The sequence below is a fragment of the Panthera pardus genome, unplaced genomic scaffold, assembly GCF_024362965.1.
Source record: "Panthera pardus isolate Hobbes unplaced genomic scaffold, ASM2436296v1 HiC_scaffold_17, whole genome shotgun sequence".
In the NCBI taxonomy this organism is placed as follows: domain Eukaryota; kingdom Metazoa; phylum Chordata; class Mammalia; order Carnivora; family Felidae; genus Panthera; species Panthera pardus.
The window spans coordinates 144847608-144865980 of record NW_026526732.1 but is presented as its reverse complement, the minus strand read 5'-3'; the positions used below and the strand labels follow the sequence as shown (position 1 = coordinate 144865980).

The 18373-nt window shown below is 50.9% G+C and overlaps 2 protein-coding genes across 3 annotated transcripts in view; both read left to right on the top strand.

The window, feature by feature from the left end:
- The first annotated feature begins 696 nt into the window (after nt 1-696).
- CDKN1A (cyclin dependent kinase inhibitor 1A) lies at nt 697-9524 on the top strand. Of its 2 annotated transcripts, none has more exons than XM_019456944.2 (3): nt 697-829; nt 6407-6856; nt 7972-9524. In XM_019456944.2, exons 2-3 carry the CDS (start codon nt 6412-6414, stop codon nt 8019-8021), a joined length of 495 nt encoding a protein of 164 aa, XP_019312489.1. In that variant the 5' UTR covers nt 697-829; nt 6407-6411; the 3' UTR covers nt 8022-9524. The 2 variants fall into 2 exon arrangements, with proteins under 2 accessions (XP_019312489.1, XP_019312491.1); XM_019456946.2 differs by lacking the exon at nt 697-829 and adding an exon at nt 836-959.
- Nucleotides 9525-17352: 7828 nt separating this feature from the next.
- RAB44 (RAB44, member RAS oncogene family) overlaps nt 17353-18373 on the top strand; it is a 33323-nt gene continuing 32302 nt past the window's right edge. The window contains exon 1 of the mRNA XM_053905088.1: nt 17353-17445. The gene's annotated coding sequence lies outside the window, so the exon portion shown is untranslated. The remainder of the gene's footprint in view (nt 17446-18373) is intronic.

Below are 18373 nucleotides of genomic sequence, written 5' to 3'. Positions count from 1 at the left end.
CCTCTGTCCCCCTTTCTCTCTGCCCTTCCCCTGCTTGTGCGTGCTCTCTCTCAGAAATAAACAAACACTAAGAAGAAAATGGGCTCGTGCTCCAACCGCAGCTATTTATTTGCTTGCTGTGTGACCTGAGTCAGATCACTGAACTTCTCTGAACCTCAGTTACCTTTAGTTCTATGGGCCTTGATTTCCTCATCTGTGCAATCAAAGGGACTGGATCCCTTTCTGGCCTCCAAGATGTTTTGTTGAGGTGTCTGGGTGTTTCAGGTGGTGCTTTGGGAGAGGTGGTCTAGGGAGAGAGCCTAGGAATAGTGATGCTATAGTGGGCTTTTCTGGGAATTCCAAAGTGAGGGACATCTTTTTTATTATTTATGGAGTTTTATTTATTAATGGTCGCCCCTCATGCTCTTTTCGGGGCCAGAAAGAGGGCTTATGCTAAGAATGCCATCCCTTCCTGGGGAGTGCCAACTCACACCCCAATGAAAACCACCCAGATTTGTAGCTCAGTTAGTTTCCCCACCAACTGTGTAGAGCACACACGCCCAGGCGCGGGGGGTGGGGGGGGGAGGGAAACGCCCTCCAGCAGCTGATAACATTGGCATCTGAGTTCTGAGGTTCTAGAGCCAGGCCGGGAGCTACGAGCGTCCCGCGGCTCTGGAAGGGCGGTCCCAGGCCTTCAGCGGGCGGAGCAGCGGGTCCCGCCTCCGAAGCCATCCTTTATAAGAGCAGCGCCGGGCGGTGCCAGCAGAGGTGTGAGCCACTGCTCCAGTCTGTGACCTGGAGACCCGGAGCCGGGCGCGGATTCACGGAGCCACCGAGACCCTCAGAAGAGGTGAGGGAGTCGTGGCAGGCAGGAGCCGACCCTGGACCGGCAGCTCTGAGCCGAGAAGTGTCTGCCTGTGCGTCCGTTCGCGTCCGCGAGTGTGTCCTCGCGGGTGTTTGTGTGTGTGCTGTCTTCACAGGTGAATGGCGTGAGTGGGTCGGTGCGCGGGTCTGGGGTTTGCTCCCACGGGTGTCTCCGTAAGTGCCCGTGTGACGGAGGCCGAGTTTGGCGGAGACTCCGGGCGGAGGGAGGGCAGGAGTTGGAGGGATCGATCCCTGCCGCGCTCCCGTCCCCTTGAAACAAAGCAGGGTGGAGGAGAGGCGGGCACCCGGGCGCCGCGGACCCCTGGCGCCGTTAGCGCTAGCGGCGAGCGGCTGGAGCCCCTGAGCGCCAAGCTCCGGGAGGGGCGGGGAACGCGGAGCCGAGCAGGTTCATCAGCGATCCGCTCCGGAGCAGCTCCCGGATCCACTAGGTGCCGTCTCCCCGCCCCGAGGTCTAGGTTCCCGACGCCTCCGTGTCCGCCACCGCTGGGCGCTGAGGTCAGCGCGGGCTGTGTCCCTGGTCCTTGGGAACGTGTTGGTACACGTCCCTTCAGGGCAATCGAGGAGGTGACTCATGGTGACAAGGAGACCCCGGGAAACGAACCGGGTGAGGTCAGAGCCCCGCCCGGGCTGGTGGGGGACAGTGGCGCCCCAGAAGTCAGCTTCCCGGCCCTCGGCGGTCTCTGACCCCCTACCCCCCCCCCCCCCCCCCCCATCAGCACAGTGACCTATTTGGCTGGCACGAAGTGTTCTCAGGGAAGCCGGGGACGCGAGGAGGTCCAGGACTGGTTGTGCGGTCCCCGCCTCGCAGCGCGCCCTCGAGGACGCGGAGCGGTGGCCCCGCGCGGGGTGGGCCCACGCCAGCCTGTCGGTTTGAGAAGAGCAGGAGTCGGACACACCTCTGTTCCATCGCGCCCGCCGAACCCCGGCCCAGCTTGCCCGCGACTCGGGGTGCCGGACTCCGCGGAGGGAGCGCAGCCCTGCGCAGCGGGGCGGCGGGGCGTGCAGCCCTCGTCCGGGAAGGGGTCACAATCGGAGGGTGGGACTTCGGGGGGGGGGGGGGGCGCGACGCTGCTCCGGGACTCTGTCAGCAGCATCCAGGGGCTCCCGGCGCCCCCCACCAAACTGCCCTCTCCAAGGGCGACAGGTCTGAGCGGAGCCGGGGGACGACGAGTCGTCCTTCGAACGCCGCCGCCCTGCGAGGGCCACAGTGCATCCGTCCTGTCGGGGGCCCTCTGGGGACCCTGGTGCCCTTCTAGTTCGGACAAGAATCTTGGATTTACTAGGGTTTGGCACTTTAGGGCGCCAAGGCAGCTCCCCTTCCCCTCCCTCCACGTCGCGTTTCGAGGAGGACTTTCGAGCGGTTTTGTTTTCCTTGCTTTCGTCTATTTTTATTTTCCAGGGATCTGACTCATCCCGTGCTTTGGGCGTGGAGATAAGGTGGAGGGCCCAAACCTCTGCGCGCCTGTGCGTGCTGTGTGTGTGTGTGTGTGTGTGTGTGTGTGTGTGTGTGTGTGTGTCACAGAGGAGCGCGCGGTTTCCCAACAGTGGCGGGGCTTTCGGAAGCCTGACTGGCTCAGCGTGACGTGTTTGCGGCCCCTGGTTCTCCTCCTAGTCCCCACCCCCCGCCACCTCCAGAGGGTGACGCGCAGCCCGAGTGGAAGCGAAGTTTTGGCGGGTGGGGAGAGCTTTGCAGGAAACTGACTCATCACAACTCCCTGCTGCTGTCCAAGGCTCTGCCCACGCACCTCCGACCCTGCGCCTGATTTCCTGGCGACCAGCGCCCCCTTCCGGCCCCGGCGCGAATAGCAAACACGCCTTCCCGCGGAATGCGGTTTCACCCGCCTTTCCTTCCCGCTCGCTTCGCCTGCGCAGAGATCGCTCGCCGCTTCTGCCAACGCCCCTTGAAAAGAGTACCCCATTGGTTCAACAGTCTGTAATGAGTCCTTACTGTTTACTTCGGAATTAAAATTGGTTGATATCTAAGGCACGAAGGCCAACAAAGGAAGCTCTTCTCAGTTACTTGTTTGTAAAACAAGGGTTTGTGTTTCTCAGCTTTCCCTGAACTGGGAGTTATGATAATGGTAGTGAGATCAGATGCGGAGCCTATGAGAGCCATATGGGCTGGGGTGTTAGGAGAAAGGATTCTGGTCCCAGCTCCTGGAAGCCAGGGAATACCCAGCGTCCTGATGAAATCCTAGGCAGGCGCCTCCTCCTTGTGCCAATGAGGCACTGAGACCCAGAATGTCCATTTCGGCCATCCTGTGTATCCCCTCTTGAATGGCACCCCAAGAGTGCCCATCTGGGGAACTGCCAAACACCTGCTTAAATCCCCCTTAATTTGAGTTAATTAACCTGGGACCTAGATTAATTGATAGAGAGACCTATCAATATGGGTTTTTTTGTTTTTGTTGTTTTGTTTTTTTAGAGAGAGAGAGAGAGAGAGCGCGCGCGCAGCGCGCGCGCGGGGCGCGCGCAAGCAGGGGAGGGGCAGAGTAAAGAGGGAATCCTAACCAAGCAGGCTCCCTTAGTGTGGAGGGAGCCTGAAGCAGAGGCTCTATCCCCACCCTGGGATCACGACCTGAGCCAAAATCAAGAGTCAGTGGCTGTTTTGACCGAGCCACCCAAACAACCCTGTAGTTTTTTTATTCTTTTTTATTTTTCCTTGAGAGAGAGTGTGAGTGGGGGAGGGCCAGAGGGAGAGAATCTTAAGCAGGGTCCATACCCATCGCAGAGGCCCCAGTGGGGATCCATCTCATGACTGTGAGATCATGACCTGAGCCAAAAATCAAGAGTGCAGTACTCAGCTGGCTGAGCCACCCAGGTGCCCCTGGATCTGTATTTGTAAAAAGCTCCCCAAGTGGGGTGCCTGGTTGGCTCAGTTAAGCGCCCACCTTCGGGTCAGGTCATGATCTCACAGTCGATGGGCTCCAGCCCCGCGTCGGTCTGTGCTGACAGCTCAAAGCCTGGAGCCTGCTTCGGATTCTGTGTCTGGATTCTGTGTCTCCCTCTCTCTTTGCCCTTCCCTCACTTGTGCTCTCTCTTTCTCTTTCTCAAACCTAAAAAAAATATTTTTAAAAAAGTTCCCCAAATGATTCTGCTGGGACTGTAGTTAATAATACAAAACGAGAAGAGTAAGGATGAACACCAGAGCGCAGAACGCAGGGCAAACAGGCTTGGGTTCAAATCCTGGCTCTGCCACTTGTGAGTTGGGTGGTCTTGGGCAAGTTACTTAATTTCTCTGAGCCTTCGTTACTTATTCTGTTAAAAAAAAGAGAGAGAGAGAGAGAGAGCAAACATACTGCACTGGGTAACCCCTCTATGGGGCAGTGGCTCTTGGCCTTTTCAGTTTTCTGGTTTGGGGGCAAGCCTCATATCTCGTCAAACTCTTGCTCTTTAAATTTGGTCTGAGGTCACCTGGTGCCTCTCCTCCCCCATCATCGCTGAGAGGTGGGGTGGGGAGGGGTAGGTGTGGCAGGGGTCCAGGTCTTCCTGCCCGAGGAGGTCACTCAGAGCCTGCAAAGCAGGACTTGTCCTCGGGAAAACCCAGTCCCTGCCAAGGTTGCACAGCCACTCAGCCCGGGAGTCAGGCCAGAGCAGGGCAGGTGGGTGCCAGCTCTTCGTCATGAGCAAACTCAACCTTGGTTTTCCCTCTTCTGAAGTGGGAGGAGAGGAACCGGGTAGACCGGCCACCTCTAATTTTTCTTGCCTGCAAAACGAGTTCCTTGGATGTAGCCAACATGGGGCAGGGGCTTCCAGGCTGTCTAGACTCCAGATCACCTGATGTGCCTGGCAGGATGTGGCTCAGCCTGGGAGAAATCATTGTCCTGCCCTGCCCAGCCCCTCCTCACCCCCAGGCCTCCAGCTTGATGACATCCTTGGGAAAGGCCCTCAGCACACAGCACCTGTCAGCTGCTGTCTGAAGGAGGTGGTGGCCCGGGGAGAGATGTGGAGAAGGCTCAGCCAGAACTGAACACAGAGCAAAATAATAACACTTCTGTTTTCCAAGCACTTCTGTCTACCAGGTGCTTTTCCCAGCATGTTACCTACATTAACTCAGTTAATCCTCACATCTATCCTCTGAGACAGTCACTAATACTGTCTCCATTTTACAGATGAGAAAAAATAGAGCCCAGAGAAGTTAAGCCATTTGTCTAGGGTCACCCAGCAGAGCCTGGATTCCAACCCAGGCAGTCTGGCTCCAGAGCCCACACTCTTAACCACAAGAGCCAGCCTCTCAACTCTGTTCCATCTGCCTTGCCTGAAGGGACTCCCTGACCTATTATTGCTTGAGGATGCTTCCACAGTTCCATTTTATAGATGAGAAAACTGAGGCCCAGAGATATTAAGTGACATTTTATTTTTACAATTTAAAAAAATTTTTAATTAAAAAAATTTTGTTAATGTTTATTTATTTTTGAGAGAGAGAGAGAGAGAGAGAGACTCACGCAACACGTGCGGGGGAGGGGCAGAGAGAGAGAGGGAGATACAGAATCCGAAGCAGGTTCCAGGCTCTGAGCTGTCAGCACAGAGCCCGACTCGAGGCTCGAGTTCACAAATCGCGAGGTCATGACCTGAGCTAAAGTCGGATGCTTAACAGACTGAGCTACCGAGGTGCCCCTTTTTACAATTTTTAAATTAAAAAAAAAATTTCAGTGATTATTTAGTTATTTATTTATTTACTTAAAGTTTATTTTTGAGAGAGACAGAGACAGCATGAGTAGGGGAGGGGCAGAGAGAGGGAGAGAGAGCATCCAAAGCAGGCTCCTCACTGCCAGCACAGAGCCTGATGTGGGGCTCAAACTCACAAAACCTCAAGATCATGACCTGAACCAAAACCAAGAGTCAGACACCTAACCGACCGAGCCACCCGGCACCCCTTTAAGTGACTTTAAACTTTAGGTAGTAGGCAGCAAAGCTAGGACTGGATCCTAGGTGTTTTTTATCCCAGGGGCCAGGGTACTTTTGTTTCAGAACAGGGTTATCCCACATGGGCATCTGGGTAAAGGGGTTCAGGAGGCCAGAGAAGCTGTCAGCCTGTCCTTTCACAATGCAGAGTTCTAACCGCTATACGATCACGGCCCTTTCATTTGCTACCTGACCTCTTGGCCAGGGCTGGGGTTGGGAAACTATTGGACTCTGGCAATTCACACGTACTTGGGGCATTCGCACCCATGAGGGACACCTTGGGGGGACAACAAATTGATTTTAGTTGATAAAGCCTGGCGGTAAACAGGACTCTGATCCCTGCTATTGCAATAAACTTGTCTTTGTCAACACAAGTTTGTCCTTCAGCTGCTCCCTCCTCCAGTGACCTTGGGGTACCAGGTTAACCCAGCTCTGCCCCCACCCGGTGGCTGTTGGTTGGGGACTGGGGACGGCCTGTGGGAAGGCGAAGGTGGCAAACCAGCTGGAAGGAGCCAGAGAGACCCCATGTTCTAGGAGGAAGACTTCATCTGAGATGAAGAAGACTTCATCTACCCCCAACAAAAGGTAGGGTCCAATTTCCCGAGTGACCAGGACCTTACTTGTGTCTCGGCTGCAGGTGCCATGTCGGAGCCATCCAGGGATGCCCACCAGATCCCACATGGCAGCAAGGCCTGCCGCCGCCTCTTCGGCCCAGTGGACAGCGAGCAGCTGCGCCGAGACTGTGACGCGTTAATGGCAGGCTGCGTGCAGGAGGCCCGGGAGCGATGGAACTTCGACTTTGTCACCGAGACACCGCTGGAGGGCGACTTTGCCTGGGAGCGTGTGTGGGGCCTGGGCCTGCCCAAGCTCTACCTGCCTGCAGGGCCCCGGGGGGGCCGGGATGACCTGGGAGGGGGCAAGCGGCCCAGCACCTCGTCTACCCTGCTGCCGGGGACAGCTCGGGAGGACCACCTGGACCTGTCCCTGTCCTGCACTCTCATGCCTCACTCCCCTGAGCGGCCCGAGGCGTCTCCGGGTGCACCTGGCACCTCTCAGGGCCGAAAACGGCGGCAGACCAGCATGACAGGTGAGGATAGACGCAGGGAAGGACACTAGAAGGAATCAAGACTCTCAGAATCTGTGGTGCGAGGGACCGTGTCTGGTCCTGCAAGGGACCTGTCTGGTCCAGTTTGCTCATTAGGCCATAGGGAAAGCAAGCCCAGAGAGACAGGGCAACTTTCCTGAGGTCCCATGGCAGGTATACAGCCATGACCAACTCACTAACATCTACTGGGAACATTTATTGTATGTCAGGCCCTTTGCCAAGGTGAATTTCTAAGGTAGGTTTCATTTAGTTCTTAAAGCAGTCCTGTTCCATATAACATTCTTGCCACTCTTTTATAGGAGTGGAAATAAGGCTCAGAGAGGTAGGGTGGTTTGCCTATGGTCCCACAGTGAATTTGCAGTAGAGAGAAAACTAATGACAGTAATTTCCCGGCTGCCCTATCCAGATCTAACTCACCTTCCCCATCACACACACACACACACACACACACACACACACACACACACACTTCCATTCAGTCCTCAGAGCACTACACAAATGGTCAACTTCATTTTATATGTGAGGAAACCGAGGTTCAGGGCGATGCAGTCAAGAATCCCACGGGAAATTTACAGCTGGTGCAGAACTAACAATACTGAAGATAGTGGCTCACATGTATATGGCCCCATCGTGGGCAGAACACTTCTCATGGGTTCTCCAATTGCGTTCCTAGAGCAGTGTGGTTCAATAGAACTGTGCAGTGATGCAAATGTCCAGTGCCACTAGGCGCAATGTAGCCATTGAGCATTTGACATGTGGCTGGTGTGACTGAGGAACCGAATTTTGCATTTTATTTGATTTTAGTTCGTTTAACTACACAGGGCCACCACAGTAGTGGTGGGCAGCTTGGCTTGGAGCAGGCCCACAGATGTTGGTCTGGTTATAATCAGTCATGTCTGGGAAGCGTGATGGGATGCCTGGTAGAACGGTGCCGTGGGAGACGGAGTGGGAGTTGCCAGAGTTTTACCCTGTACTTGGCAATGTGTCCCTTTGGCCCTAGGGAGGAGTGCCTGCCCCCTCTGCTGTGGGTTTTGGATGGATGGCTCTGTTGGGCCCTCTTCCTCCTGGCCTGGCTGACTTCTGTTCTCTCTTCCCAGATTTCTATCACTCCAAACGCCGGCTGATCTTCTCCAAGAGGAAGCCCTAATCTGCCCCCTGGAAGCCTCAAGCTCCTAGAAATGAGGCCCACCCCCCCCACTGCCCCCACAGGCCTCTTCTACACCTTTGCCTTTAGTCCTTCAGTTTGTGCGTCTTAATTATTATTTGTGTTTTAATTTAAACTCCTCCTCATGTACATATCCTGCTTGCCACCACCCTTCCCCCCCGCTCCCCCCCCCAGCCTTTGGCATTTCCAATTATTTAAAAAACCATTAGACAGCAGAATGATAGGTTTATTAGAGCGCTAGGTATTTTTATTATGCGAACTATTATTTAAGATGTCTTCATCCTGTGCTCCCCATTTCTGCTCTCCCAGAGGTAAGGTGGGGCTGGCGTGACCCTCACCTTCTGGGTGGTGCTCCCTGGAGGGGCCTGGCTCCTTCAGCTCACCACCTTGTGGGGGTTTTGAAATTTCTGCCCCTTTCGTGCATTCTCAAACACGGATTCTTTATCATTTGAGAAGTACACAGATAGCACTTTGAAGGGGGCCCAGCAGGGTGGGGGCATCATCAACACTTTGGAGGCCCCTCCCCTTCTCTGAGGTCGGGCAGTGTGACCTTGAAGGGGGCACAGCCTGGAACACGGCTGGGAACGTGGCACTTTCCTGGCCCCTGATGCCCCGCCCTGCTCTGTGAAAGCACGGGCGAAGGTAGGGTCCTGTAGCAAACCACCCCACCTCCTCTCACCCCCTCTGCCACCCACAGGGAAGCCAGTCTTAATGTTTGGCCTCCGCTGCACTTTTCTAGGAGCCCCAGATGCCCCTCTTTTCCAGCTGGGCTTTCAAGTCCCTCTCTGCTCCGCTCCCCTCCCCCATACCCTTTCCCTCTAGTACCCTCTCGGCCCTAGGTGGCAGCTCTGGGGTGCCTGTCCCCCCAGCTTAGTGGACTGGGAGGGAAGGGGTATGCTAGAAGTAGGGGTCCCCAGTTCTACCTCAGGCAGCTCAAGCAGTGGCCGCCTCCTCCTCTTACCTTCTGGGGCAGAAGTTCTGGTGGTTGGACAGGCCTTCTTGAGCGGGGATCCCTCTGTCAGGGGTATGTCTCGGGGAGCAGAGTTTTCGAGGAGGAAGAGTGTGACACCAGCCCCTGGAACCCCTCCAAGGACCTTCCCCACTGCCCACCCTCCCCCATTTCATTGCACTTTGATAGCAGCTGAACAAGGAGTCAGATGTTTTAAGATGATAGGGTAGAGGCTGTGGATAGGGTATGCTAAGTGGGCTAATGCGGCCCTGGGAGTTGGGAGTTATTGTCTTTCCCAGCACTGAGCATTGAGCCCCTGGAGGCATCGAAGCACTTAGTGGGTCTGACCCCAAACATCTTACATTCCTGTAACATGCTGGCCTGGACTGTTTTCTCCTGGCTCCTCCTGTCTCCACCTAGACTGTAAGCCTCTGAAGGGCAGGGAACAAGTCCTATACTGCTCTGTGCCCTTCACAGCCCCTTCCTCAGTGCTGGGTATACAGCAGGTGCTCAATAAATGTTTCTTGGTGATTTTACTGGTAATATTACCATTGTGGCCCACACGCCTTGTCATTTGTAAGAAGGAGTAGGCAGAAGTTCTTTCGGTTGTTTCCACAATGTTAACAATTAAGCATTTAAAGTTAAAAAACGCAGAGGCTTAACAAACAGACCATGAGCCGAAAAAGACGACAACGAAACAACCACGGTAAACATCATACCTCTGCAAAGATCGCCACGGTCAATATTTTGGTTCCTTGTGTGGTCTTTTTTAGTAAGGGATATATTACTCACCAGAGAACTGCACCTCATTACTCATGGCGGAAATGCACATTAAAACCGCAATAAGATAACGCTGTACATCGACCAGAATGACTAACGTGAAAAAGACAATGCCAAGCGAGGGCAAGGATCGGGAACAACCGGAAGTCAAACCTGGCTGGCAGAAGTATGAAATATTTCAACTACTTTAGAAAACAGGCAATGCCTTCTAAAAATGGCTCCCCTCGTGCCCACCCTATGACTCGAGACTCCCCTTCCTGTTTGTTCTCACGAGAAATCAGTACGTATTTCCACCAGAAGGCATGTTCATGGCAGCGTTATTCTTGACCCAAGCTGGGAACAACCCAGATGTCCACAACAAGAACGGATGTGTAAATTGTGGTATCTTTCTAGAGTGGAGTATTATGCAATGTTAAAAAGAACAAAGTACTTTATGTGCACGTTTCTGATGATCTATTCATAGCTAACCACTCCAAGACTTAGTGGCTTAAAACGATGACCTTTATTTGCTCCTGATTCTGCAATTTAGCCAAAAACCACTTTTCAGATACGGGATAATTCTCTGCTGTATGGGACATGGCTTTGCTCTAGAACCCTAGGAGTCTGAGGTAGGGCTCTCCCACTGGGACTTTTCAGAGACTTCACACTGTCTACTTATCTGCCACGGATATTTCTAGTACCATGGGACACACAAGGTCGTATGTCCCCAAGTGCTTGTCCTATAGCATGGACCTGTCACAGAGCCCTCTTTGGTTCTGGACTCCACTCAAACGTGGCAGCTCCCCATGCCATGCCATCTGGTAAATGGGCCAGAGCATTAGTATATGGCCTCCGAAGTCCACCTTGGCTCGCTAAAGCTATTTCTCTTTTGAGGGGGAGCATGTCCTTAGTACTTGTCTTTTCCTATAGAGGGAACGTCCCAGCACGTCCCAGTTCATTTGACCACTTAAAACAGAACATGACAGGTCTCTGAATTCTTGTAAAGAACGTGAATATGCCCCATTTCTTATCCCCTTTCCTGATACGGATCAGAGAGAATGCGCTGGACATATTGTTAGCTTCTTACAGTCAGAGGCTGTGTAGACTATTCTAGCAAAGATACCATATCTGATATGATGCCTGCAATTAGGGCAACGATGTGGATAACCATCAACTGCCATGCTTCGTTTGGTTATTATAGGAGAAGTATGGGGTGGATGGAATGGGGATATGATGGGAACCACCTTGCTTCCTGCAGGCCTTTGAAAGGAGCACCGATCTCTGCACTGCCACCTGGCAAGCGGCGTTGTTTCCGATTCACTGTCTTGACTAGGGGGATAACTTAAGAGACTTCCATTCAGTCCTTCTTTCCATTAATGGCTCTTATTCCATAGATAAGCAAACTAATCAGTGCACGTTCTGCCAACTGCTAAATGTACCCACGCCTGTCGCTGATTGAGGGCTTCCTTCTGGGGGGCAAGTTTGGGTTCCTCCTCTCATGGGTGAAACAACTTCTCATGATGCCGGAGGAAACCGGAAGGATGGGAACATTTGAAGTGAGAAGCTGCATCACCACCAGGAACCCATGTTTCAGGCGAACAGAGGTGTGGGACAGGGACGGGGGCGGGGGGGGCATCAACTTTGGCTTCCGTGACTTCCCTTCAGCCAGCCTAGTGCCCAGATAAACATGCTGGCAAAAGTCACTGTGGCTTTACCCTCTCCCACCAGCCCACAGAAATGTGAGCTCCGTGAGGGCAGGTCTTTGCCTGTTTCATTTGCTGCCATGTCTCAGCACCGAAGGAGTGCCCAGCACACAGTAGGTGCTCAATAAATATTCGTTGAATGAATGAATTATTCACTGTGGCTTGAATTTCCTTCCTGACCCCAGTGTTCATCTCTCACACCCAGTTCTCCGCCTACCCCACTCCCAGGTGGCTGCCCTTATCACTTGACAATCATTCTGGCATTTGAACATGGCCATCTGCTAATTGGCAGGATACAGAAGTCGGAGATTCTCTAACTCAGTCTCCTTTTTTTTTTTTTTTTTTTTTAATTTATGTTTGAGAGAGAGAGAGAGACAGCATGAGCAGGGGAGGAGCAGAGAGAGAGACAGACAGACAGACGACAGACAGACAGAATCAGAAGCAGGCTTCAGGCTCTCAGCTGTCAGCACAGAGCCCAGCATGGGGCTGGAACTCAGGGGCAGTGAGATCACGACCTGAGCCAAAGTCGGACGCCCAACCGACTGAGCCACCCTGGCGTCCCAGTCTCCTTTTAAGTCACAAATATAACAACGGCCAGCATTGATGATCATCTGCCTGCCGTGGTTCTAAATGCTTTATGCGGTTTATAGCATTTAATCCTTGCAACAAACCATGAACGGGGTGCTATTATTACCTCTGTTTTACAGATGAGAAACTGAGGCAATAAGCCCTTAAGCCACTTGTCTGAGGCCACCCCTCTAGGAAGAGGTGGGGAGCCAGGATATTCATGCTGATGACCCAGGTCACATTGCCTGCTTGTTCCATAAACGAGCAAGGGGAAGTGCCTCGCCCAGGGCCACTACCATCATGAAGACGCTGAGGAGGCTTGCGGGCACCTGTCTCCCCCGGGTCCTGACTCTGTCTCTGAAGTAACTCAGGTTTCTCAGTCATACGCAAGGCGTGCTATGTAAATGCAAATTTGAACCAAGCTCCCTGGCCCTGGTTTCCCACCAGCCGGCCTGAGCTCCATCTAGAGACAGCTTGGAGCCAGCAGCTGCAGCCAGGTCTGGACACTGTACCTCAGGACAGAGAGTCTTTTGCCTCAGGGTTTCCTAAACTGTCAAGTGAATGCAAGCATCTCCGGGGAATTGAAAAAGAGTGAGTGTGAAACTTTGCCATTGATAAAACGGTCTCACTGTCTGGGATCCTTGTTCATTCATTCAGTTTCTGTAAAATTCAGTTTCTGAGCTCAGTGTTTTTAAGTCCAGCGACACCATATTTTAAAATTAACTCCGCTGCTTCCAAAAAGGCCTGGATCTAACTTTTTTTTCTGAGCACTTGGCTCCGGCCTGCTGCCAGCTGGCTCACGGCAGATTCTCCCCTGGGGCTGCAGCAGAGGGCAGCCAGGCTGAGCTCTGACCACTCCGGCTCCATCGGGGAGGACTGGGACCACCCCTGCCTCCTCCGTGCCCCTTTAATTTCCATGGTTGGGAGGTGGGTCGTGGGGATGGGGGGCAAATGAACTGAGGATGTTTTGACATCCTGGGGGCTGGGTCTTAAAAATTGAACTTCACTCTGTTCCCAGGGAAGTGGAGAGAGCCCTCACTGCTGAAAAGTCTTGGATTTGTTACAGTTGCACTACCAGCAGCAAACGATGTTAGCCCTACTTTCAAAATACATCAGGGGCGCCTGGGTGTCTCAGTCTGTTAAGCGTCCAACCCTCGGTTTCAGCTCAGGTCATGATCTCACGGTTTGTGAGTTTCAGTCGTGCATGGGGCTCCACACTGACAGTGCAGAGCCTGCTTGGGATTCTCCCTGTCTCTCTCTCTCTCTCTGCCCCTCCCCCGCTTGCTCTCTCTCTCAAAATAAATAAATACACTTAAGAGAATATTTAAAAAAATACATCCAGAATCCTCTTGCCATCACCTCCACGGCTGCCCTCCTGGTCCAAATCGTTACATCTTGTGTGAATTATCCTAACAGCCTCCTCACCGGTCTCCCTGCTTCTGCCCTTAAGTAGCACAGTCTATTATCCACAATGAAGGCAGCCAGAGGGATCATTTTAAAACCTCCAAATGGCTTCCACCTCACTTACGGTTAGAACCCAGGTCCTTACGTGGCCTACACGTCCTCTTGTCTGTTCCTTCTGACCTCATCTTCTCCACTCTTCCCTCTATTACCTTCTCTCTATCACTGTCCCTCATGTACACAAAGCATGTTCCTGCCTCAGGGCCTTTGCACTCACCATTCCCTCTCCTGAACACTCTTTTTCCAGATCTTCTTTGTAAGCTCTATTCCAACATCACCTCTTCATCCAGGCTTCCCCCAGCCACCCCATCTAAAATATGCTTCCCACCATTCACTTTGCTTTACTTTTCTTTGTAAGCACTTATTACCTATGTTTTTTTTCCTTTCAGTTTTGTGTCCTCAGTCCCTAGGACAGTGTCTGGCACATATTAGGTGCTCAATAAATATTTTTGAATTAAAAAAAATGAATGCCTTATTTAGTTCAATAAAGCTATAGAAACTCTCTGGGTACCAATTTCCTCAGCTGTAAAAACGGGGTAAAAAGCATGGTTCATTGTGAGACTATCAGTTTATTTAGAAATTACATTTATTAAATTTCAAAACTTTTTGTTTTGAAATAATTTCAGACACAGAAAAATTGCAAAAATAGTAAAGTAATACTTTTCACCAACAGTTCCTAAATTTTAACGTTTTCCCACGTTTCCCACATCACTCTCTCTCTCTGAATATGTACAAATTATTTTTTTTCTTTTCTTTTCTTTGTTTAATGTTTATTTACTTATTTTGAGAGAGAGGGAGAGAGAGAATCTCAAGTAGGCTCCGTGTTATCAGTGCAGAGCCCAACACGGGGCTCAATTCCACCAACTGTGAGATTGTGACCTGAGCCGAAATCAAGAGTAGGACACTTAACCAACTGAGCCACTCAGGCACCCCTTAAATTTATTTTTGAGTGGGCAACATATCAAGATGGTACAAAATAACCAGTGAAACATAAATTTCCCTCCTTCTCCATCCCAACACTTTTCTCCAGCCCAACTGCTACCAGTGTCTTGTATATTCTATCAGAAATATTTGGCATATTTACAACTGTATAGGAATGCATGTGTATTTACAGGGCATACATTTCATCCACACATTTGTTCTTCATGCAAAGCGTACTAGACTCGCCACTCTGCACCCTGCTGGTTTTATTCAACAATATATTTAGAAGGTCTTCACGCTGGCCCACCTATATCCTTTTCATTTTCTTCACAGCTGCCTAGAGGCCCTACAGGAACATATTTGAGCTTTAATCAGTTCCCTGTTGATGGAAATTTAGGTTGTTTCCAGTCCTTTGCTGCTATAGACAATGTGGTAGTGAAATCTTTCTATATCGTCATTGTGCGCATCACCTACAGGACAAATGACTAGAAGTGAAATTGCCGAGTAAAAAGCTCTTTCCTTTTTAATGTTGACAGATATCACCACATTGCTTCTCAGGAAAGCTGTGTCAGTTTATTCATTCAGTTCTTCCTTACAACGTGTGAAAATGTTTTCCTGCATCCTTTATAACACAGCACGCTATCGATTAGAAAAAAAATTTTTTTTTAATATTTACTCATTTTTGAGGGAGACAGACAGAGGATGAGCAGGGGAGGGGCAGAGAGAGAGGGAGAAGAATCCGAAGCAGGCTCCACGCTCTGAGCCATCAGTACAAACTGACATGGGGCTCGAACCCATGAACTGAGATCATGACCTGCGGTGAAGTTGGACGCCCAACAGACTGAGCCACCCAGGTGCCCCGCAAATTTTTTTTTTTTTTTTGCTTTGCCAATTGGAGAACTTAAAATATTATGTTGCAGTTTTATTTTGTGCTTATTTTATTTTACTTTTTAATTTTTAAAAATGTTTACTTATTTTTGAGAGAGAGATAGAGAGGAAGTGCAGAGAGGGAGACACAAAATCCGAAGCAGGCTCCAGGCTCTGAGCTGTCAGCACAGAGCCTGACTAGAAGCTTAAACTCATGAACTGTGAGATCATGACCTGAGCCGAAGTCGGATGCTTAACCGACAGCCACATAGGAGCCCCTGTATTTCTTTTATTACAAGTGAAAATAAATATTTTTCACATGTTGAAAAGCCATTGGTATTTTTTTTCCCCCATGAACTATTTATTGATGGTCCTGATTTCTCTATTTATTGATGGTCCCAATTTCTCTATAGGAACTCATGATCTAAGAAGGAAATGAGCTTATTTTCTGTGACATGTGACTATTTCTTCACAGTCTGTTTGCTTTTTAACTTGTCAGTGGTTAATTTTTTTTTTGCCATTCAGACGTTTATTTTTTATTCTAAAATTTCTATTTCATCATATGTGTCAATCTTTTATGGCTTCAAACACTTTGTGATAAACCTGGAATGGCCTTACCTGCTCCAGGATTATTTAAAAACCCATCCCATGATTTCTTACAGCATCTCTTGAAACATACACAAGAGTAGAGAGAATAGAATGAATCAGTGGTGCCCTCGCCAACTTCAACAGTAATCAGAACAGGGCCAGGGCCTTAGTTCATCTGTGTCCCACCCATCCTTCCACCCCTCCATTACTTTGAAACCTATCCCAAACATACAATTTTATGGGTTTTTAATGCTTGAACTTATACCATCTGGAACTATTTTATTTTATTCTTCTTAAAGGATTTATTTCTTTATTTTTAAATGTTTACTTATTTATTTTGAGAGAGAGAGCACGAGCAGGGGAGGGACAGAGAGAGGGAGAGACTGACAGTGCAAAGCCCAATGCAGGGCTCGAACTCACAAACGGTGAGATCATGACTTGAGTCCATATCGAGAGTCAGACGCTTAACTTAGCCACCCAGGCGCTCCTAGATTTTATTTAATTTTAAGCAATCTCTACACCCAACTTGGGGCTTGAACTGAACCCCAAGATCAGGAGTTGCATGCTCTACTGACTGAACAAGCCACGTGTCCCATCTGGAATTATCTTAGAGCCCTAACTTTGCTTTTTGCAGATAGCCAGTCCATTCTCTGAATGGTTTTTTGAGTAAACCATCTTTTTAAAAATCTTTTTAAAAAAATGTTTATTTATTTTTGAGAGAGAGTGTGTGAGTGGGGGAGGGACAGAGAGAGAGAGACAGGGACAGAGGATCTGAAGCAGGCTCTGTGCCGACAGCAGTGAGCCCGATGTAGGGCTCAAACTCAGGAACTGTGAGATCACCACCTGAGCCAAAATCAGACGCTCAACTGGCTGAGCCGCCCCGGCACCCCTTGAATAAACTTTTATCCACTGATTTGAAATGCCGCTTGTAACATACATGAAATTCCCATATGCATTTGAGTCTATTCCCGTCTATTCTGTTCCATTGATCCATCCCTGTATATTCATGCTCCAGTACCACTCTTTTCTGATGGTTGTAGCTCTCCAATACATTTCGGTGCTAAGTTAGACTCTTCTCTAAAAGATGATTTGAATGTAAGCCTCCCCCGGTATTTGCAGACACTGAGTCACGGTGTACAGGTACCCCGGGGCAGTCTGTATACCAGCTTTAGCCATAATGTGCCCCGTCCACACTCTAAGGCATAGCATCACCCTGGCAACCAGAGACTTGGGTCCGAGTCCTGGCTTTGCCACCGAGAGCTGGGTGACCCTGAGCAGCCCACCTCACCCTTCAGAGCCTCTGCTTAGAAGGACCTCCCCTCTAGTTCCAGCGGTCTACAGTTCTAAGCTTCTAGGGAGAGGGGCCTGGGGAGTATCAGGCCAGATTATGAAAGGACAGCCAGTCCTCGCTTCTACAGGAAGTCCTGTAGATAACACAGGAGATTGGCTTGCTGGGGAACGGAAAGGACGATTAAGCAAGAGACAAGACTGTTAACAGTTCCAGAGCTCGTGGGCTCCTGGGGGGCAGCGGTTGCCTCGTCACCAGGTCCAGGAGGCCAGCACTGGGTGCCCGACTGGGAGCCTTTAAGAGGTGGGAGCCACTGGAGTTGCAATGCTTCTTTTCTTTTGGAGGGGTGGTGGGGGGGAGAGGGAGCAGTGGTCCCCATCTGGCTCCTCTGACGAGGGTGCAGAGATCTGAGCCCTCTTTTCTCGAGAATTGGGAACTCTCTGCATGGTCTAATGAGGGCCCTTGAGCAGGGGACTGGGATAGATTGCCTACCTTAGATGGCTGTGTGACCTTGGGCAAGTTACCTGGCTTCTCGGAGCCTTGGTTTCTCTACAAGTCAGTGAGGGGAAGAGAGAGGGGGAGTAGACCAGAGCAAGGCGTTCAGTGGTCTCTCAGACCCACCAACCTGGACATTTGGGTTCACTATTATTTTCAGTTATTGAAGTGGGGTGAAGGGCAGAACCAGTTCCTTGCCCCTTTGGTGAGAGAATGATGGAATTGGGGAAGCCCTAGGGTAGCTGTCGCTTATCCCATTTCTCTTTTTACTTTTTTTTTTTTTTTTTAATGTTTATTTTTGAGAGAGAGACGGAGCATGAGCAGGGGAGGGGCAGAGAGAGAGGGAGACACAGACTCGGAAGCAGGCTCCAGGCTCTGAGCTATCAGCACAGAGCCCGATGCAGGGCTTGAACCCATGGACCCTGAGATCATGACCTGAGCCGAAGCCCGACACTTAACCAACTGAGCCACTCAGGTGCCTGCCCCCCGCCCCATTTTTCTTATGTGGTTCTCTGCTCCCTGACCCAAAGCTCGTGGTGCCTGCTCCCCTAACCCAGTCCCCCAGCGGGGAGAGCTGGTTCCTATAGATGCCTGGGAGCGAGATCCGTTTGCTCTCAAGTTTGGCTTTCACGTTTGTATGATTGCTTGGGCGAGGAATGTGGGGAAAGGGGGTAGGGCTGAGGGTGTGTGTGCATGTTCCTGGTCATGAGGGGCTTCTGACTGTCACGGGTGTGAG

Bases quoted from the DNA above. Each gene is read 5' to 3' on its own strand.
- CDKN1A (XM_019456944.2), top strand. From the start codon at position 6,412: ATGTCGGAGCCATCCAGGGATGCCCACCAGATCCCACATGGCAGCAAG. The intron at 6,857-7,971 runs GTGAGGATAGAC...CTCTCTTCCCAG, and splicing joins GCGGCAGACCAGCATGACAG to ATTTCTATCACTCCAAACGC.